Source organism: Manis javanica, chromosome 17, assembly GCF_040802235.1.
Source record: "Manis javanica isolate MJ-LG chromosome 17, MJ_LKY, whole genome shotgun sequence".
Taxonomy (NCBI): domain Eukaryota; kingdom Metazoa; phylum Chordata; class Mammalia; order Pholidota; family Manidae; genus Manis; species Manis javanica.
Genome location: NC_133172.1, coordinates 17,780,755 through 17,801,061, shown reverse-complemented (window position 1 = coordinate 17,801,061; position 20,307 = coordinate 17,780,755). Strand labels below are relative to the sequence as shown.

Below are 20,307 nucleotides of genomic sequence, written 5' to 3'. Positions count from 1 at the left end.
TCCCCCAGTCTCATCCTATTTCAAAATCCAGGCATCGGGTCCCCAAAACAGAAGCTAGGAGTTCAGGCTCTCAGACCTAAGAGTCTGGGGCCCCAGGACCCACCCCTCTCAGACTCAGGAGTCCAGGCCCAAAGTCCCTTCTCCCCAAGGACCCAGGAGTTCAGGAGCTCCCCCACCCCCAGCCACACACACACACAGGACTTAGGACAGATGTTTACTGTCTGTTGATTTTCAAATCCTCCTGGGCCTGTGTGGGGGTAGGAGAGAGACTGGTAGTTAAATCCACTGACTCTAGGACTTAAGAGATTTTCTGACCCCTTGTCATCCTCTCTCAATTGTACCCTGCTGCAGGCCGGGGACCTAGTTGAGTCCCCAACTCCTCAGAAACTCAGAGTTCAGGCAGTTAGCTTCTGTCAACAGAAGTCTGAATTCCCAGTCTCAGCATACTGGATGTCCAAGCCCCTGCTATTTAGGGATACAAGAATCTGAGCTCAGGAACAACGAAGAGCCTGAGTGTGGACCCCCAGTCCCCACAAGCTCAGGAATGTCAGACCAAGGCCTCCCTCAGTCTGCTCGGGGTCCCGCCCACCTGCCAGCCAGCTGCGCAGCGCACCGGCCGGCCTGCAGCGTGGGAACGCCCCAGCTGGGCGGCATGCAGCCTTCAGGACAAGCTGCGCGGTTCCCAGCCTCCCTGCCTGTCCCAGCCCGGGCACAGCCGCCTCCCAGCCGTCGCCCGGCAACCGCAGCCAGGGGGGCGAGGGGCTGAGCCCAGACTGAGGGGTCTTGGGAAAGGAGAGGCTGGGAGCCTGGATTCCTGGATCTTAGGACGAGCTACGGCTTGCAGCGGCTACAAGGCGGCAGAGGATACTGAGGGGAGAAATGAACCCCCTTTTCTCGGGGCTCAGGCGCCCCCACCCCCGCAACCCAGGTGCCCCCTTTCTGACCCGTAGGCCCAGAGGAGCCTCGGGCCCCGCCTCCCCAGGGCGCGGAAACTAGCGAGGCCTCAGGGGCTCCCATTAATAGCTCGGTTTCCACTCAGCGCGGTCCCTCCAGGACCTGAGCTGAGCAAGTTTCTTCCACTCACTCCCGTCCCTCCTCCTCTTCCCTATGCCTCCCACCAACCCCGGCAGGACGCAGGTGTCCAACCCAGCCGGGACCCCCTCCTTCGACCCAGGTGTTTCGGCTCCCAGACCCCAATTGGGCTGGGACGCCGGCTGGAGAGGGAACCCCGCCTCGTGCGCCCCCATTCATCAGCGCCGAGGCCGCGGGAGTTTCTGAATGGGAAGAGGGCAGGTCTCTGAGGGGACGGGGCGGAGCGGGGCGGGGCGAGTGGGATCGAGCCCTCCCCGAGTCTCTCCAAGACCAAAGGCACAGAACTGGCCAGCGTTTCAGAATCCGAGCCTGCGTCTGGCAGACTTGGGGAACTACAGGCCAGAGACAGGGAGACCTCTAGCTTGGGACGAAAAGTCGGGCGCTAAGGGGACTCTGGCCAGGGTGGTGGGAGGTGTGCTGCTCAGGAAAGAGTTGGCAGAGAAGCCATTGCAAAGAGTCTGCGAGATCTTGGGGGACACACACTAAGGATGCTGGTCCCCGCCGTTCTCGTCCTCCTCTTCTGCTTCAGAGGGCGTGCAGGTACCTGGAGGGGCGAGGGTGGGGATAAATAAATGTGGGGGAGGTTTGTTTGCCAGCTGCCACTGTACTAGAATGGATGGAACTGGGGACTCAGACTCCTGGGTCTGTGGAAAGAGAACTCTGGGAGCCTGGGCTTCTGGTCTCAGGAAAGAAGACCTGGGGCTTGGACTCCTGGATCCTGAATGGGGGAGTTCTTGAATGTGCTAAGCTCTGCTCTGCTGCCTCCCGCCCCCATTGTCCTAGGCCTGTCGCCCCATTTCCTGCAACAGCCCGAAGACCTGGTGGTACTGCTGGGGGATGAGGCTCGGCTACCCTGTGCCCTGGGAGCATACAGGGGGCTGGTTCAGTGGACTAAGGATGGGCTGGCTTTAGGGGGTGAAAGGGACCTGCCAGGTGAGTCTGTTCTCTCTACTCAGGGAGGGGCTGGCTCAAGGTGGGGGTGCTGGGCTTAGTCTGTACCTGAAGTTCCTATTTTGATATTTTTCAACTTAGGGAATATGATGGACTCAGACATTTGGGAATCCTGAATTTTTAGCGTCTTACTGGGGTTTGACCTATAGGGTTTGGGGATTTTAATTTTTATTGTAAAATATCACATAAATGCAGAAATGTACACAAAACATAGATGGAAGATTTGCCAAATAATTATAAAGTAGGTACCCACATAACCACTCCCTAGGGCAACTGCCAGCTCCCCAGAAGCCCTCTGTATCCCCTTCCCCTAACATAGCCCTCTCCACACCCCACAGGTATTTCTAATCTGACTTTTATGGCAATTGTTTTCTTGCTTTTTTCTGACTTTGATTACCCCCATGTTTCCTGCAACTCTGGATTGAGAGGTGGTTAGAGTTTCTCTGGCCCAGCACCTACTTTTTAGTGTCTTTCTGGTGTGGGATATCTGGGGATGGAGGCCTGGGGCCAGGAACTCAGAACTATGATGTGACTGACTCTTCCCTGACTCCAGGGTGGTCTCGGTACTGGATATCAGGGAATGCAGCCAGTGGCCAGCATAACCTCCACATTAGACCTGTGGAGCTAGAGGATCAAGCATCTTATGAATGTCAAGCTACACAAGCAGGCCTCCGCTCTCGACCAGCCCAACTTCATGTGCTGGGTGAGGATCCAGCCCATTTTCCCCCAGAGAGCCCAAGGGTAGCCAGTGTTATCTGAGAGTAGAGAGTCCACAGAGCCCAGAGGGGTGGTCAATTAGAACTAGGAAGATCAGGGTCTCTGGGCCCAGGGTCCAGCTCTGACCCCCATCCACCCCACAGTGCCCCCAGAAGCCCCCCAGGTGCTGGGTGCTCCCTCTGTGTCTCTGGTTGTTGGAGTTCCTGCAAATCTGACCTGCCGAAGCCGTGGGGATGCCCACCCGACCCCTGAGTTGCTGTGGTTACGAGATGGGGTCCGGCTGGATGGAGCCACCTTCCACCAGGTCAGGTCCTAGTCTCTGTGACAGCCTTGCCCATTCAGCGAAATTTGGGGTCCACTAAGACAACACTCTCATCCAGAGGAGAAAAGGATATGGGAGGGTAGGAATTTAAGGGTTGGGACCCTTGGTGTGTGATTAAGGGTAAGGACTCCAGGGCCAAACTACTCAGGTTCAAATCCTATTTCAGCCACTCACTAGTTGATTGATGTTGAGCTAATACCTTAAACTCTATGTGCCTCAGTTCGCTTATCTGTACAATGAAGATGAGAGTAGTATGCACTTCCTAGAGTGATTGTGAGGATTAAATACAGTAATACCTATAAATACCCAAAAGTGCCTGACACACAGTAAATGCTATATAAGGGGTAGATAAAATCATCATTATTATTCATTTCAGACCCTGCTGAAGGAAGGAACCACTGGTTCAGTGGAGAGCATCTTATTCTTGACCCCTTTCAGCCACGATGATGGAGCCACCTTGGTCTGCCGGGCCCGAAGCCAGGCCTTGCCCTCGGGAAAGGATACAGCTGTCACACTAAACCTGCAGTGTGAGTGCAGTTGGACACTGGCCCTTAAGCCTGAGATCCTTGGAGAAAGAGGGGAGCTGATGTCTAAGCTCCAGGGCATGAGGAAGCAGGGGATTGTGGACCTGAAGCTCTGGGGGAATTGGAAACTGGAGGCCTGGACGCTGAGTTCAAAGCGAAGAGGAGACGGGATCCAGACTCCTGGGGTGAAGGGGCTGGGAACTAGAATCTTAGCTCATCAGTGGAAGTGTTCCAGGTCCTTCCTTGCCCACCACTAACAATTGCCCCACCTCTACAGACCCCCCAGTGGTGACACTGTCTGCAGAACCACAGACTGTGCAGAAGGGAGAGAAAGTAACTTTCCTGTGTAAGGCCACGGCCCAACCTCCTGTCACCGGCTATAGGTGAGGACGAAGGTCACCTCTCCCCAGCCGGGTGCACAGGCTTGGGGAAGTATCAGGCTGGGATAACACCTCACAGTCCCACCACCTCCGCAGGTGGGCAAAGGGGGGCTCCCCGGTGCTCGGCGCCCGCGGGCCAGTGTTGGAGGTCGTGGCAGACGCCTCATTCCTGACTGAACCAGTGTCCTGCGAGGTCAGCAACGCAGTGGGGAGCGCCAACCGCAGCACCGCGCTAGACGTGCAGTGTGAGCTGGGGCGTGGCCAAATTGGGGCGGGCTGAAATGGGGCGTGGCTGAAACGGGCTGTGGAAGGAGGTGGGACGGGAATCGGAGGTAGGCAGGGTTTGGCTGTGCTGGGCCTGTGCCAAAGCGGGGCAGGGGCGGGGCGAGGGCAGGGGCGGAGCGAGGGTGGGGACGGGACGTGTGGCTGCGGGCCTGTTCTGGGACCCTGGAAGGTGTCGTTTCTGAGTGACTGATCCTGGGTCAGAAGATGCGTTTGTCCCTTGTCATGGGACCTCTCCTCTTTCTCCTCCAGTCGGGCCGATTCTGCAGGCGAGACCTGAGCCCGTGTCAGTTGACGTCGGAGAAGATGCCTCCTTCAGCTGTGCCTGGCGCGGGAACCCGACCCCACGGGTAACCTGGACCCGCCGCGGAGGCGCTCAGGTGAGGCGGAGTTTGGGGCCTGTGGCGGTGGCTGGCGGTGGACCTTGTCTTCCTCTCAAGGTCCTACCCCTGACCCCCTTTCCCTATCCCAGGTGCTGGGCTCCGGGAGCACGCTGCGTCTTCTGTCGGTGGAGCCAGAGGATGCAGGCGACTATGAGTGCAGGGCTGAGCCGGGGCTCTCGGGCCTGGGGGGCGGCTCTGCGGAGGCCAGGTTGACTGTGAACGGTGAGAAAGCAGTGCTTCCTGGAGGATCGGGCAGGTGCTGGGATACTACGGAGCAGGGGTGGCGAGGTCCAAATGCGAGTAGGCGTGGCCTTCACGTGGCTGGCCTTGCGGGAGGGACCCGGACCCAGTGAGGGCGGACTCCTGAGGGGGCGGGGCCTCTCCTCTGATTGGCCTACAATCTCCGAAACAGCTCCCCCGAGAGTGACCGCCCTGCACTCTGCTCCCGCCTTCCTGAGGGGCCCCGCCCGCCTCCAGTGTCTAGTCTTCGCCTCCCCCGCCCCTGAAGCCGTGGTAAGGAAACGTCGCGGCTCTCAGCCGGACGCGCAAAACAGCTATGGTCTGACACCCTGCCCGCCCCTTCCCTCCCTCTCCAGTCTCCTCAGTGTCCTCCCTCTTTTGTACCCCGAGGTCTGGTCTTGGGATGAGGGCTTCCTGGCGGCCGGATCGCGGGGTCGGTTCCTGGTGGAGACGTTCCCAGCCCCGGAGGGCCTCGGGGAACAGGGCCCGGGCATGATCTCTGTGCTACACATTTCGGGGACCCAGGAGTCCGACTTTAGCCGGGGCTTCAACTGCAGTGCACGGAACCGGTTGGGTGAGGGAGGCACCCGGGTCAGCCTGGGCCGTAGAGGTGAGACCCTGGTCCTGAAGACCTCAAATCTGAGGATCCCAAATCCCCAGAACGCCGCAATCCCTAAACCCGTGGACTCCCAAATGTAGGGATCCTCAAACCTCCGAAGTCTCAGAACCATGAGTCCCTTGAATCCTGAGATCCTGAAACAATTAATTCCCTCAAGTACACAATCCTAAACTGAGAGACCCTCCCCCTCACACTTAGGCACCCCCAAAGAAGAGAATCTCCACACACGGGGAATTGCAAAGTTAAAAACCCCTCAAGCTTTAAGGCTGCCTAAAGCCAGAGAGTTTAAACTTGTGGAACTTCAAATTAATGAGCCCTTAAACCCAGGGACCCCAAGCCAGGGGACTACAAACTTGGTGACCTTTTGAACCCAGAGACCTCAAACCAAACCTTGAGATCCCATTCCCCAGTTCTTCAGAATGTCCCCTCTTTTCCCTGCAGACCTGCTGCCCACCCTGCGGATTATGGCTGGAGTGGCCTCTGCGGCCATAACTCTCCTTATGGTCATCACAGGGGTGGCTCTCTGCTGTTGGCGCCATGGCAAGGGTCAGTGCCTAAGGCCCTCCACATGCACCCCACACTCTCCCTGCCCACTACTGACTGGCCTGGCCTGGACCTGGCACAGTCTCACCTTTCTGGCCCCAAGAGGCTGGGCTCACCTGAAGGCCCTGGTTGCTCCCTCATGCCCTAATGCACCTTCTCAGGGTCACACTCCTCGCCTTCCCAGGTCTGCATTCCCACTGGGTCCCAGGCTCCTGATCCTGTCCTCCCCAGCCCTCTCTCTTCCTGCTTATTGGTTTCCACACTGTGATCCTGCCCCATCACTTACTCCTATCCCCTCACTGTCCTTGGCCTCAGCTACTTTCTCCAAGCAAAAGAACCTGGTGCGAATCCCAGGCAGCAGCAATGGCTCCAGCTCACGGGGCCCAGAGGAGGAGGACACCGGCAGTGGCGAGGACCAGGTAGGATGCCAGGGTCCCCATACCTGACTTTGCCTCTAGATCCCAGATTGTAACCTAGTCCCAACTACGCTCCCATCAGGGCCCCCAAACTCATATAAAACCCAAGTCCCAACAGTGACCCCAGACCCAAAGGTCCCCCAAGTTCAAATATGCCCCTGACTGAATTATTCCCTAGACCAAATATGTCTCTAGGGCCCTTACTGTCCTGAATCCAGACTCCAGCTACTCAGTACTCTTAATCCCCCCTGCCTGGCATCAGTTGTCCAGCTGAGGGTCCTTAGGGTCCAGCACTGGGGCAGGAGGACCCTCTGACCACTCCCTCTCACTAAGCACCCTACCCCAGGGACCCATTGTACACACGGACCACAGTGACCTGGTTCTGGATGAGGAGGGGGCTCTGGAGACCAAGGTGAGTGTTGGGAAGGGCTCCCTTCACTGTCTCCAACTCTCTCCCTGCTTCTGTCCCCCACCCCTTTTCTTCACTCTGCTGCCCCACAGCTGGGACCTAGCCCTCTCTACCTCTTCTCCCTGCCTTCTGGGTTGCTTCACCCACCTCCATAGTCTGGGTGCATACTCAGTGACTCTTCCCACTTATCTGTCCCAGCCTTGGCCTCCCTCTTGAGCTCCAGACCAGGCTTAGCTCTGCCTGTACCTTCCCCATCACAGTCGCATCCCAGGATGCCTCTCCCTTGCTGCCTCCCCCATGGCCAGGCCACCTACCAGATCCCACACTGGCCTCGCACCTCTCCAGATTTGCTGCTTCTTTGGGGTTCCATCTCTTTTGGGCCCCACTGACCCCAGTCCCCAGTCCAGAGCCCTTATCCCTCCTCTGTAGCTGGCACATGATATTCTCTTGGCCTGAAACACTCCCACATTCCTTCCCATACCTACCTATTTCTCTTCATCCCCCTGGTCTCAGCTCCATCATTTCTTGTTCTAGAAATCCCATGCTTCCCTCCTCACAGCCCTAATTATCAGTTTCGCCTGTCACAGCCAGCACCACTCTGACCTGGGCTCCCCTGTCACAGCCTGAAATCCTGCCTGTGCTTCCCCATCACAACCTGACCCTTCTGGGCTCAGGTGATTTGTCATTTTCACTCTGAGAATCTGGGCTCTGTGAGGACAGGGCCAGTGTCTTCTAGTGACAGATGCCTTCAGCAACTGTACAGGACATGACACAGAATCAAAGCCCCAGGACTGTTGTGAAGATGAATGAACTTCTTAGTCTCAAGATGAATCTCTCTCTTCTTCCCTCTGCATCTCCTTCTACACCACCACCCCTCAGCAGGCCTGTATCCCTCTGTTATTGCCTTTCTCTGCCCATCTCCTTCTGTCCCTTTGTCTCTCATTTTTCTGTCCCACTTTGTCTTCCTACCAGTCTATATGTCTGTCTCTCTACCTCTGGGTTTCTGCCTGCTCCTGTTTATGTCTTTTTATCTCTCTCTAGGTCTGACTTTATCTCAGTGTGTCTCTCTGTCAGTGACCCTCACTCCCTGTGTTCTCCACATTCCTTAACATATCCCATTTGTCCCCTCAGGACCCAACCAATGGTTACTACAAGGTCCGAGGAGTCAGTGTGAGCTTGAGCCTTGGTGAAGGCCCTGGAGGAGGCCTCTTCTTGCCACCCTCCTCCCCTCTTGGACCTCCAGGGACCCCTACCTTCTATGACTTCAACCCACACCTGGGCATGGTCCCCCCTTGCAGACTGTATAGAGCCCGGGCAGGTTATCTCACCACACCTCATCCTCGAGCTTTTACCAGCTACATGAAACCCACATCCTTTGGGCCCCCAGATCTAGCCCCCAGGACTCCCCCCTTCCCATATACTGCCTTCCCCACATCTGGCCACCCACGTCTCCAGACTCACGTGTGACTGAAGAGTCCTGAGATCTTCAGCTTGCCATAATGGAGTGTCCTGATTTCTGAGGAAACAGAACAAGTTGGTAACCTTATTTCTCCAAAACTGAACACTGAGGGGAGGGAAAGATCGTTACAACTGTCTGGATCCTTGATTTACAGTGAGCTCAGCTAAGGGGATGCCCCAAGTGGGAGCAAGATGGCCACTGTGCCTACCTATTCTCCTATGCAAAAGATATTCAAGATGACAAATGAGCTCTTTGCAGAGGGATGGGGACACGGGGTGATGGGTCTTAGGGGCAGGAATGGAAGTTGTTTTCAGACACTGAAAGAAGATATTTCAGGATGACCACCTGCATTAATAAGATAGGCAGCATAGGGCAGATGAAGGTGGAAGCTAGACCATGTCCTATCCTGTTCTCCCTGAGGTGCAGTTTGCTTGGCCAATGGAAGTGAAGCCAAGATGGCAAGTTACAATCTTGATTCCTTCCAACCTCCTAAAGGCCCTGGAAGAATTGGGCTTAAGAAGTAAAAATAGGGTGAGAACTGTCACAGGTGTGTGTGTTGGGGTGGAATCTGGGGATGAAAATATTTATGTTTAATAAAAAAAAGTGGAGCAGTGAATGTGTTTTAAGGATTCCCCTCACATTATTACTCTACATCAAGGAAAGTATCCACTGAACCTGCCCCAGGGCCCTTCTTCTAACCCTAGGCTGTGAAGTGGCTGTAGGAGCAAAACTGTAAGCCACCTCCCAGCCCCTGGCTACTTGTTCAGAGCTCCAGGCTCTTTAATATGCAACTACACAAACATAGACCTATGGATGCACACACAGGACAGGGCCACCCCATTTAGCTTGGGGAGGACAGAATTCTACACTGTCATTAGAGGAGACAAAGCAATGAGTCCTGAAGAGAAGGCAGGGAGGCAGAGGCTAAGGGTAGGTCCTTAGAGTGAGTATGGGGTCCTGAGGTACTGGGTGCCTGATTCAGGTTATCCTTAAACAAGGGGTCTGGAGGCTTTAGTTCATGGATCCTTAAGCTAGGAATTAAAGGTCCAGACCTAGGGTCTTTGGGGAGCAGAGTAGAAGGCCTAGACTCCCGGGTCTTAGTGAAAAGGACTGTGGGCTTTGTCTGTGGTCCTGAGAAAAATGTCTGGGACCCAGACTCCCGGATCTAAGGGAGAAGGGGGCTAGATCTTAACTGCTGTGTTCTTGATTGGAGAAATTGTAGAGGCCTGTATTCCTGGGATCTTAGGAAAGGAATTTGTTGGGCAGGGAGGTGGGGTTTGGGAGACAAGAGGGGGATTCTCCAATGCTGGCATCCCTGGAAAAGGAGGAAGCTGATTTGTGTGTGTCTGGGTCTAAGGGTCCTGAGGGCAGATTCAAAATCCACAGCGGAGGAGCCCATGACCCAGACTCCTGGCAAGGCCCTGGCAGTGGTGGGACGCCGGAGTCTCAAGGGGGCGGGGGCCTTGCGCAGGCTCCCACCGGGGGTTCCCGATCTCCTCCACTCTGCGCAGAGCTGCCACGCTATTGTCCTGGCCTGGAAGGCGGGGCCGGCGCGGGGCGGGGTTGGCGGCGCCGGCGCAGCCCGGGGGTGGCGGGAGGCGGCGGCGGCGGCGGCGCTGGGAGCTCCTGTCACCGCTGGGGCCGGGCGGGAGTGCAAGGGACGTGAGGGCGTGAGGGCCGGGACATGGGGCCCGTACGCCCCGCCGCTCGCGATCTGGGCTGCCGCCGAGGGCCGCCGCCGCTGCAGCTATTGCTGACACTACTGCCGCTGCTTCTGCGCGCGCAACTCGCCGTCGGGAGCCTGAGCGGTGGGAGTCCCGGTGCAGCCGAGGTGAGGCCCGGCGGGTCCTGGGGGATGCGGGAAGGGGCGGGACTGGGACTCTGGACCCCCAAACCGGACTTGTCCAGGGCAGAAAGGGCAGTCTTTCTACCAGGTGGCTGGTCCCCAGGCTCTCCTAAGCGAGTCCAAGCTCCATATCCCTTATCGTCTGTAATCCAGGCGCCTCTCGCCCCTAGCATAGGAACTGGCTTGAAGTCCAGCTCCCTCAGACCCTCTCGACCTAGGTGACTCAGCCCCGACCCCTTCCCACATGAACGTGGACCCACTAGACCGCAAAGCACCTGGATCCAAGAATCCGGACCCCTTGCATCCACTGGACCCATTTGAGGGGCCCTGTAGCCTCCTAGAACTCAGGAGTCTAGGCCTCCAACCACCGCCCCCCAGCCCAGATGTAGCTTTCCAGCCTTCAAGGACTAGATGTCCACGCTTGCAGGGCTCTGAAGCCAGGCCTTCTCGTCTTTGCACCCGAGAATCAGAGCCTGAGCTGGGATGGAGGGAGGAGGGGCCAGACGCCTGGGTTCTGGCCGCCTCCCCCGCGATTCAGCTTTAACCCCTTCGGGCCCCAGTGCGGCTGCGCCGATGTGGGGGCGGAGCCTGTGTCCGCGGCAACAGGCCTCTAGAATCCCGAGGGACCCGGGTCGCCATAGCAACAGGAGAGCTGTTGCGCCCCCGCCCTGTGGGAGCAATTTCCCGAGGAGCAGTACCTCAACGGAGGTGGGCGCGCAGTGTTTGGTGGAGGGGGCTGGTGCTGGGGATCTGAACATCTGAATCCTAGAGAGCAAAGGTCCGGGGGACCCAAAGCCAACGACCCCAGGCCCTCGCTGACTCCGCTCCCACCCCCAGGCCCCGGGGTCGGCCCAGGTGGCTGGACTATGTGGGCACCTAACACTTCACCGGGACCTGCGCACCGGCCGCTGGGAACCAGACGCACAGCGCTCGCGACGCTGTCTCCGGGACCCGCAACGCGTGCTCGAGTACTGCAGACAGGTGGGCGGGGCCTACTGGGATGGGCGTGGTCAGCGGGAAAGCTGGTCCAACACGCGACCGGGTAGCGCCTCAGAAGCTAGTGGTGCTTAAAGGCATGGTCCAGGGAGAATGAGGGATCTAAGAAGGCGTGAGAAGCTAGAGAGCATGGCCAAAAAAGAGTCGAATTTAGGAAAGGGTGGAACCTATTTTTGAGAAACTAGGTCAGCAAAGGGGGAGTACCATGCAAATATGGCCAGCTAAGAAAGGCATCCAGTGAAAAGACAAGAGTTTAGAAGTATGTTATGGGCCCCTTAAAGAGTAAGGGTATGTATAGATGGACGTGGCTAAAGGTGAGGCAGGACTAAGAGGAAAAAATCTGAAGGACTAACAGGATAGGAAAAGGGGTGGAGCCCAAAGAGACCACGGAAAGCTCGGAGGTGTCGCTGTAAAAAGGCAGGTCTAACACGAAGAGAAAGTACTCTTCATTGAGAGGCCAGAGAAAGAGGAGAGGCTTAAAGAAGGGTGGAACCTATGGGGTGATGAACCTGACTGGGGGAGGGGGCAGAAGTGACTAGAAGAGAGGCGGGCTTAGAGGGATTGAGTTTCTGGAGGGACCTTGGAAAAGAAACCGGATTGGCAAAGGGGCCCTTAGGGACGGTAGGGCATTTAAGGGAGAGCTACTAGGGGGCGTGGCCAATGGGCCTGCGTGACTTAGATACCTGACTGGTTCTATAGAGAAGCAGAGCCTAGGAAGTGGAGGTCCTTATGAACACCAGAGATTTGAAGAGGGAGAACGCGGCTGGCATGGGCGGGGCCATGGGTTAATTGCCCCCACCCGGTGCCCCCAGATGTACCCGGATCTACAGATAGCACGTGTGGAACAGGCGACGCAGGCCATCCCCATGGAGCACTGGTGTGGGGGTGCCCGGGGTGGCCGCTGTGCCCACCTCCACCACGAGGTTGTGCCTTTCCACTGCCTGCGTGAGTCACAAGTTGGGGGAGAGAGAAGGGAGGTGGGAGTTTCCAAGGGGTGAGATTCTGGGTCCTGGTCTCAGGCTCACCTTAGGGAGCTGGTTGCCTGGGTACAGAGTTGGGCAGAGAAGAAATGATAAAATATCTGGATTCTGAGGAGGGGGGGCTAGTGGCTATGGGACTAGTGGCTAGTGACTAAGGTCTCACTCTGGTGCCCCCAAACTCCCCAGCGAGTGAATTCGTGAGTGAGGCCCTGCTGGTGCCCGAAGGCTGCCGGTTCTTGCACCAGGAGCGTATGGACCAGTGTGAGAGTTCAACCCGGAGGCATCAGGAGGCACAGGAGGTCAGGACGCTGGCCCATCCATCCTCATCCCCCAGAATCCAGGAGTCCAGTCCTCCAACACCCTCCTCCTCCAGAACCCAAGAATCTGGGCCTCAGCCTCCTATTCCCACTGGGACAGAACTAGGAATCCAGGCTCCCAGCCCCATCAACCCCCAAGACCCAGGCATCCAGGCTCCCCCTCTGCCTTCTCCTACCCCAAAATCCTAGCATCTGGGCCCATTCTACCTGCAGGCTTGCAGCTCCCAGGGCCTCATCCTGCATGGATCAGGCATGCTTTTGCCCTGTGGCACAGATCGGTACCGAGGTGTGGAGTATGTGTGCTGCCCCCCTCCAGTGACCCCCGACCCGTCTGGGACAGCAGTTGGGTGAGTGGGCTGGAACCCTCTACGCCCATCCCAAAGTTCCCAAGGCAGGAGATGAAAGCCTGGGGCCTGGGACTGGGTTCTTATTGCCTCGGGTCTCTGTTCCTTCAGTGACCCCTCCACCCGGTCCTGGCCCATGAGGGGCAGAGCAGAAGGAAGTGAGGACGAGGAAGAGGAGGAGTCCTTCCTCCAGCCAGTAGACGATTACTTTGTGGAGCCCCCTCAGGCTGAAGAGAAAGAAGAGGAGGAAAGAGTCCCACCCTCAAGCTCTCATACCCCTGCAGGGGTTAGCAAAGGTGAAGCAGTCTCTGAGCCTCTAGTCCCCTCCATGCTAGAGGGAGGATGATTTGAGGGAGCCTTGGGGTGGGGGGAGTTTTGGGAGGGACCTACTGGGGAGAGGCCCAGCTTGGGGAAATGGAAAGGATGGAAGTGGCTTTGTATGAAGTAGTGATGGAAGGGCTGGCCTGTGAAGAATGCAAAAAGTGACGGTAGTTTGGGGGTACCTGGAAACAGAGAAGCCATTTCATGGGTCCTAAGGATTATTTGTGAAAAGCTTGGAGGATTCCTAAACTTTGCAAGAACAGGCCCAGTCTAGAACTATATCTCCCATTATACCAGGCAGCAACTATGGCTAAGATGGACACATGATGTACTATACTCTAGAAAATGTAGTTCCCCAGAAGGGAAAGTGACCTGGAGATGGGCTTCAGGCTGCTGATCCCCTGATTCTTGGTGTTGCAGTGACTCCCACTCTGAGGCCTACAGATGGTGTGGACGTGTACTTCGGCATGCCTGGAGAAATCAGTGAACATGAGGGGTTTCTGCGGGCTAAGATGGACCTGGAGGAGCGTAGGATGCGCCAGATTAATGAGGTGATGATACTAGGGTCCTAGGATCCACCACAACACAGAGTTCACTAAATACCAGGAGATTCCTCAGGGACATGCGAAGACTACCTCCAAAAGCTCCCCAAGTCACCGACCCCCAGCCCTCAACACCACCCCTAAGATGAGGTACCCCTTGCCCACCTAGAATCCCACTGAGATTCTATGGAAACTCGGGTGCATGGTACTCTTCAACTTGAAATCTTCTGAGTCTTCCTTCCTGGAAACCAAAGAGCCAGTGTGACTAAAGGAGTCTGGAGCCTCCAAAGTCTTGAAGAGAAATTGGGGGGCTCACTGGGTGGAACAGGGTGGATTCTAGAATCCTGAAGCTCTCCTTGGTCCCAGGTGATGCGTGAATGGGCCATGGCAGACAACCAATCCAAGAACCTGCCTAAAGCTGACAGACAGGCCTTGAATGAGGTAGGACAACCTCCAGTGGGTCCTGCTCTTGCCTGTCTTCTACCTGGGGCACACCTGGCTCAGCCTGACTCGCACCTTGTCCAGCCTCATCCACTTCTAACCCTTCCTACTGATATTGGCCTCTCCTGACCCCACCCCAACATTTTGTTCCACCCTTCTTGGCCTGTGTCTTGACCTGATATTGCTCTCCTCCTCAGACTGGCAATGTTTTGGCCTGTCCTAACTTGATACTTACCTCTGAGGGCTGGTTCTGGAGTCCTCTCCCAAGCTGGACCCCTGCAGATACAGCCAGGTCCTTCGCTGCCTCTGGGAGTCCTTGGAGGCTCCACCCCTGATCTGATCCTGCCCCTATAATCTCACTTTACTCAATCCCTCCTCAGTAGGCCCAGCCTCATGATTCAACCTCATCTTGGTGCAGCCCTACCCCCTGTAAACTCCCCCCCTCCCCTCACTTAGGTTAGCCCTGTCCCTTGACTCTTGCTCCACCCCTCTCAGTCACATTTATGCACAGCCTGACTCCAGTTGGCCCTGCCCAGGCCCAGAGCCCTACCTTTCCTATAATACTTGGTCCCCTTCACCTTAACGCAGGTCAGCTCTGTACCTAGATTTCCTACCCAGTAGATTTGCGTTCTGAGATCCGCTCCCTGGCCCTATAGCCCCACCCTTCCAGTCAGTCTCCTGTAATCCAGCCCCACCCCCAGGTTGACTTTGCCCGGTCTAGACCCACTGCATGTTCTATAGCCCTTCCTTCCAGACTGCCTTTGACCCTGCCTTTGACCTTCTTCACCTCTCCTGACCTGTGCCCACCCCTTCACCAGCACTTCCAGTCCATTCTGCAGACCTTGGAGGAGCAGGTGTCTGGGGAGCGGCAGCGCCTGGTGGAGACTCATGCCACCCGAGTCATCGCCCTTATCAACGACCAGCGCCGGGCCGCCTTGGAAGGGTTCCTGGCGGCTCTGCAAGGGGACCCGCCTCAGGTGTGGGAGCCATGGGGGAAGAGGGCAGAGGGTGAAAAGGCCTGGGGCAGGCCTGGCAGCGTCCATCCCTTCCACAGGCAGAGCGCATCCTGCTGGCACTGCGGCGCTACCTGCGGGCAGAGCAGAAGGAGCAAAGGCACACCCTGAGGCACTACCAGCATGTGGCCGCCGTGGATCCTGAGAAGGCCCAGCAGATGCGCTTCCAGGTGCTGGGATCCCTCCAGCTCCCATGGACCCTGCCCTCTCTCAGGCCCCAGCCTCTTGGACCCCATCTGTCAGACTCGCTTCTTGACCCTCAGACCCTCGTTCCATCCCTTGGGCTTCCTGCCTATCCCTGGAGACCCCTTTCTCTGCCTTGGGACTCTTTCCAGACCCTTGGATCCCTGCTTCCTGACCTGGACTACTGCCCCCTCCCCATGCCTCTGACCCCACTCCCTATCCTTTGGATTCCTTCTTCCTTTCCCAGAATCCTTCTTCTGTGGCTTGGAACCTGTTCCTTGTCCTTCAACTCTTTCTTCCTAACCCCACTTGTTTTCCCTTTAACTCCAGTTCTCTGCCCTCTGATCCTAATTCCTGTTTCTTGGACGTTCTCTTCCTGTCCATGAATACTCCATTCTATGCTCTTGAGCTCCAAGTCTTGTCCTTGAACCACATCATTTCTATATGACCCTCCAATCCCGCTTTCTTTTCCAGAACCTGCTCAAACCTCACTTTCTATTCCTCAGACCCTGCTTTCTGCCGTCCTGCCCACTGACCTCCACGTCCTATCTTCTATACCATATTCCTTGTGTCCTATTCTTAACTTTTTGCCTGTGCCCCACTTTTCCTTATGACTACTCCTTTCCCTTCTACCTCACCTTCTTTCCCAAGCCTCTCATTTCCTGGCTTCTGTACATCTTTTCCTTTTCTGTGGATTCTGCTTCTCCTCCAGTTTCCTTCCTCTTATGGCCCATCTTCTGGCCCAGGTACCCTGCTTCCTGCCCATTGCATGAGCTCCTTTTCCTTGGACCCTTTTGCCCTTCCTTCACCTGCCTGAGTTTCCCCCATCTTCAGGCTATGCTGCCCAGTTCATTCTTCATTCTCACTCCCCTACAGGTGCAGACCCACCTTCAAGTAATCGAGGAAAGGATGAATCAGAGCCTCGGGCTGCTTGACCAGAACCCCCACCTGGCTCAGGAACTGCGGCCCCAGATCCGTGAGTGCCTATGTCCCTGGTTTCTGTACCTGTCCCAGATCTCTAAGGGCAGATCCTTACCCCCAACATCTGTCTCTCCCTACCATTTCAATGATCTGTTCCCATATAACAAATCCCAGAACTTAGTGGTAAATCAACCATTTTCTTTGCTCATGATTATGCTGTCTGGTCCAGGTTCTGCTGGGTGTTTGTTTCTTCTGCCAGTTTTGCCAGCAGTCAAGTATGTGGCTGCATTTGGCTAGCAGATCAGTTAGGGGCTGAGCTCTGGCACCAGTGGGCCTCTCTCCCTCTCCATGTCAGTTCAGGGCCTCTCCTCACCATTGGAGCCCCTCTACATGGTTTCTCCATCAGGGTGCCTGAACTTCCTACATGGTGGTTCAGGCTCCCCAAAGCACAAAAATGAAAGCTGATAGGTCTTCTTAAGGCTTGTGCCCACCTTCTTCTGGTCAAAGCAAGTCACAAACGCAGTCCAGATGCAAAGGGAGGAGCCTACACAAGCACATGAGTACCAGAAAGTGTGACCTACCACAGCCCCCAGATTTTTGTGACTTTCTACTGTATGTCCCACACCTGTATGTCCTCATCTTTAAGGGAGCTGCCATCCTCCCTGCCAGGGGTGCCTCCAGCTCCCCACATCCCCAGATCACACTATGGCTACCCTCAATCACTCTACTATTAAGGTGCCATCCATTCACCCAATTTTGTGTTTTGGAGCCCCTATGCTCAATCTCAACCACCTTTCTGCATGCTCCCTTCAGAAGAACTCCTCCATTCTGAACACCTGAGTCTCAGTGAATTGGAAGCCCCTGCGCCAGGGGGCAGCAGTGAGGACAAAGGTGGGCTGCAGCCTCTGGATTCCAAGGATGGTGAGTTAACTCAAATACAAACAACCCCAGACTTTGGGGCACAGGCCCCCAACCTCAGTTCTAATACCCTGAAGTCTGGGGGTGTCTTATGGGAAGGAATATCTAAGGTGTGGGGACATTTGAGGGATCCTTGATCCTCTTTCCTGGCCTTTGGGAGGGTTTCTCCACCTTTCTTCCATGATGCCCTCCTCTCTTCACTGTTCCACCTGTCTTGCCTCCTTTGGCTGCCAACAGACACCCACATGGCCCTTCCAAAAGGTGAGTATCTCACAGTGTAGGCCCCAGCCACCAAACCCCACTGAGTCCCTGAACCCAGAATGGAAAAGAGGCTATACACTGGGAACCCCACACCTCCGGGGGTGGAGTCCAGTCCCCTCTGACCCCCTCCTCAGGAGGGAGCAGCACCACTCTGGAATCTCAGAAACCAGACAGGACTTGGGGGGTACGATCCACAGAACAAGATGCTGCATCCCCTGTGAAAGAGATGTCCCCCCTGGAGCAGTATGAGCGAAAGGTGAGTTAGTCAAACCTGTGAGTGCTGAAGGGGGATAGGAGAGGATCTGGACTCCTAGGTCTCAAGGAGGAGTGTGCTAGGACTTTAGATTCCTGGGCCTGAGGGGAGAAGGGACTGAGGACATGGACTTCAGGGTCCTTTTGGGGCCTGGGGAGGATCAGGCTGGGGCCCACACTCCTGGGTCTGACACTTCCTGTTCCCCCAGGTGAATGTGTCCGTTCCAAGGGGTTTTCCTTTCCACTCATCGGAGATTCAGAGAGATGAGCTGGTAAGAGAAAGAATATTCTGAGTACCTAGGGGAGAGGTCAGAAGTCAGTGGCTAGGTGTGACTCCCAAAGCCACACGGGGCCCTGGTGAGCCTCAAAGATGACCCCTGCCTCCATGTCCTCTCCCTGCAGGCCCCTGCTGGGACAGGCGTGTCCCGAGAGGCTGTGTCTGGTCTCCTGATCATGGGAGCAGGTGGAGGCTCCCTGATTGTCCTCTCCATTCTGCTCTTGCGCCGAAAGAAGCCCTATGGGGCTATCAGCCACGGAGTGGTGGAGGTGAGAGACACAGACATGCTGTGGGGAGGAGTTCCAGAGCCTGGGCACGGAGGGGCTGTGAGACCTGTGGTCAGGTCCCTCTGCCCCGCTACCCCTCCCCTGCCCCCATTGCAGGTTGACCCCATGCTGACCCTGGAGGAGCAGCAGCTGCGTGAACTACAGCGTCATGGCTATGAGAACCCCACCTACCGCTTCCTGGAGGAACGACCCTGAACCTGCCCCCTTCACCCCTTTGACTGAGCCCAGACCCTCCCTCTTCCTGGAGCCCCAGAACCTCAACTCCCACCCTTGGGTAAAGGTCTTGCAAAACTTCATTTCATATTCTTTGTGAGGGGGTTAGAAATTCTTATTTCCCTTTCCAATTCCAAATTCCATCCCTAAGAAATCCCCAGGTGTTCCCAGCTGCCTCCCTGTTTGGGACCTCCTCACTTTAATTTATTTTGTAAGTTAATTTATTGTTCCTTAAGGTGACCACCAACTTGGTCACAGTGCCTGTTGTTCCCTGGAATTCACCTTCCCATGTGCCCCGACTAACACCCCAATAAAATCCTGTTGCCCACCAGGTAGGTCATCCTGTTTCTGTGGGGGAATATGTGAAATCATAGCATGACACTGGTAGGCACCCCTGGCCAAGACTCCTCCACCTCTTTAAACTATAAGAGGGAATCTTGAAATCTGGGTCGGGGTGGGGGCAGCTGGGGGGAGCTGGGGGAAGGGCCTAAATTGGTGTGCAGGCGGGGAGCCCAGAGACCTTGGCTGGGCTCTCTGTGCCCACCCAGGAGCTTTCCATGGTGCTGAACGGGGCTGTGACTTGTAGGTCTCTATCTGCTGGATCCCAGGGTGGACTCCGAGGGGGCTGGGTTCTAGCAAGTTGCCCTTGCCTTTTATTCGCCCTCACACACGACCACACACAGCACACACCCCAACCTGCAAGCCCAATGAGGGACTGGGATTGAACCGCTCTTCCCATTCCCAAGTCTTCATCCCTTCCTGGGGTGACAATAGGAATCCCCCTGGGGAGACTTCTTGTTCCAGAAAGGTATGTGATGTCTGCAAGCACCTATTGGAATTTAAACCCTCACATGTCCCATTTTTTGACGTTGGAGTTAGCCCTCTACATATGCTGTTACCCATCCCAAGAGGGTTGTTAGGAGGATTAAAAAGGTTGTTATTTGTGGAGATGTTAGAACTGTGTCTGACACTTTGCAAATATTTGTTGAATAAAATTTAAACACTCCTGGAATTCACCCTGTGCCAGGCACTGCTTCAAGGACTTTACATGCACTGGCACACTGCGTCATTGTTTCTACCCCCCCTTCCCCGAAATAGTTACTATAACTATCTCTGTTTATAGGTTAGGAAATGGAGTTAAGGAGAAGTTATATCACATGCCCAAGGTCAGCACCTAGGAAGGGGCAGAGCTAGGGATTCAGCCCAGGTTCCATGGCTCCAGCACCAATACACCTGGCCATTTTTCTCACCTGCTGTCCTAATAATTCAAGCTTGTCCCAGATGGTGTTCAGGTTGTGCACTACAAAATTACAAGTGAGTCACCACCTAGACATCGCAAATGTGCATCTTTACCACAATTTCCCAGCAGAAGGCAGTAATGTGTCATGTTCTAATGTCAGCATAACAGGATTATCTGACAGATGGTTTAGGAGGGAACACCCAATTTTAATTTACTTGAAGGGCCTCAGCTCACAGTGGCTCTTTATAATATACACATGTAAATACAGGTCATGTATATTCATATAGAATGTATATTCATATAGTAGGTATTGGAAGGAAGATGCTTTTCCAATGCAAGTTGGATATAATGCCACAGCTTCATTGGACAACTCAGTTTGCAATGTCATTCTGATCAACTGGTTATACATTCAGTTGTACTCACAATCCTAACAGAAATCTATGCCTAGCTCCACAGGTAGGGGAAAAAGCTGCTTTTGTGTTTTCACAGCCACGGGCGACCAACAGGCTAACTATGGGTAAGGAGCTCCAAGCCTGTGGACAGGAAATGAAATACCATTTTGCTCACTGTGCTCAGTGTGTGATTCCTTAATGATGTTTTACATTTTAATGGCAATAG

General features: G+C 55.4%; 2 protein-coding genes and 1 long non-coding RNA gene across 7 annotated transcripts; 2 read left to right on the top strand and 1 right to left on the bottom strand.

Moving 5' to 3' along the window:
- The first annotated feature begins 1,115 nt into the window (after positions 1-1,115).
- Positions 1,116-9,203, top strand: KIRREL2 (kirre like nephrin family adhesion molecule 2). The gene is made up of 15 exons (XM_073225649.1): positions 1,116-1,632; positions 1,876-2,025; positions 2,597-2,746; positions 2,904-3,064; positions 3,459-3,609; positions 3,884-3,989; positions 4,083-4,231; positions 4,521-4,648; positions 4,741-4,873; positions 5,064-5,164; positions 5,282-5,501; positions 5,952-6,056; positions 6,369-6,472; positions 6,816-6,881; positions 8,010-9,203. Exons 1-15 carry the CDS (start codon positions 1,581-1,583, stop codon positions 8,343-8,345), a joined length of 2,112 nt encoding a protein of 703 aa, XP_073081750.1. The 5' UTR covers positions 1,116-1,580; the 3' UTR covers positions 8,346-9,203.
- LOC140847005 (uncharacterized) lies at positions 4,750-11,014 on the bottom strand. Its single transcript, XR_012126563.1, has 3 exons — positions 10,459-11,014; positions 8,340-8,394; positions 4,750-4,864 (listed from the first exon to the last, which is right to left on the bottom strand). It is a non-coding gene; the product is annotated as an uncharacterized lncRNA (long non-coding RNA).
- Positions 9,908-18,782, top strand: APLP1 (amyloid beta precursor like protein 1). 5 transcript variants are annotated; one of them, XM_017667481.3, is made up of 17 exons: positions 9,909-10,168; positions 11,021-11,164; positions 11,992-12,124; positions 12,346-12,458; positions 12,690-12,823; positions 12,932-13,116; positions 13,562-13,692; positions 14,050-14,124; positions 14,943-15,101; positions 15,179-15,307; positions 16,197-16,296; positions 17,055-17,162; positions 17,397-17,420; positions 17,555-17,676; positions 17,882-17,944; positions 18,075-18,218; positions 18,333-18,782. In XM_017667481.3, exons 1-17 carry the CDS (start codon positions 10,022-10,024, stop codon positions 18,429-18,431), a joined length of 2,010 nt encoding a protein of 669 aa, XP_017522970.2. In that variant the 5' UTR covers positions 9,909-10,021; the 3' UTR covers positions 18,432-18,782. The 5 variants fall into 5 exon arrangements, with proteins under 5 accessions (XP_073081751.1, XP_017522970.2, XP_036877599.1 ...); XM_037021705.2 differs by having other exon boundaries at positions 9,910-10,168; positions 17,618-17,676; XM_037021704.2 differs by lacking the exon at positions 17,397-17,420.
- The last annotated feature ends 1,525 nt before the right edge of the window (positions 18,783-20,307 follow it).

What these genes read in the sequence shown, in the direction of transcription:
- KIRREL2 (XM_073225649.1), top strand. Translation starts at nt 1,581, where the DNA reads ATGCTGGTCCCCGCCGTTCTCGTCCTCCTCTTCTGCTTCAGAGGGCGT. An exon ending in GGGTGAAAGGGACCTGCCAG is followed by an intron (nt 2,026 to 2,596) that starts GTGAGTCTGTTC and finishes CCCTGACTCCAG; the next exon opens with GGTGGTCTCGGTACTGGATA. An exon ending in AGGGGGCTCTGGAGACCAAG is followed by an intron (nt 6,882 to 8,009) that starts GTGAGTGTTGGG and finishes TTGTCCCCTCAG; the next exon opens with GACCCAACCAATGGTTACTA.
- APLP1 (XM_017667481.3), top strand. Translation starts at nt 10,022, where the DNA reads ATGGGGCCCGTACGCCCCGCCGCTCGCGATCTGGGCTGCCGCCGAGGG. An exon ending in GGCATCAGGAGGCACAGGAG is followed by an intron (nt 12,459 to 12,689) that starts GTCAGGACGCTG and finishes TTCTACCTGCAG; the next exon opens with GCTTGCAGCTCCCAGGGCCT. An exon ending in AGATTCAGAGAGATGAGCTG is followed by an intron (nt 17,945 to 18,074) that starts GTAAGAGAAAGA and finishes CTCTCCCTGCAG; the next exon opens with GCCCCTGCTGGGACAGGCGT.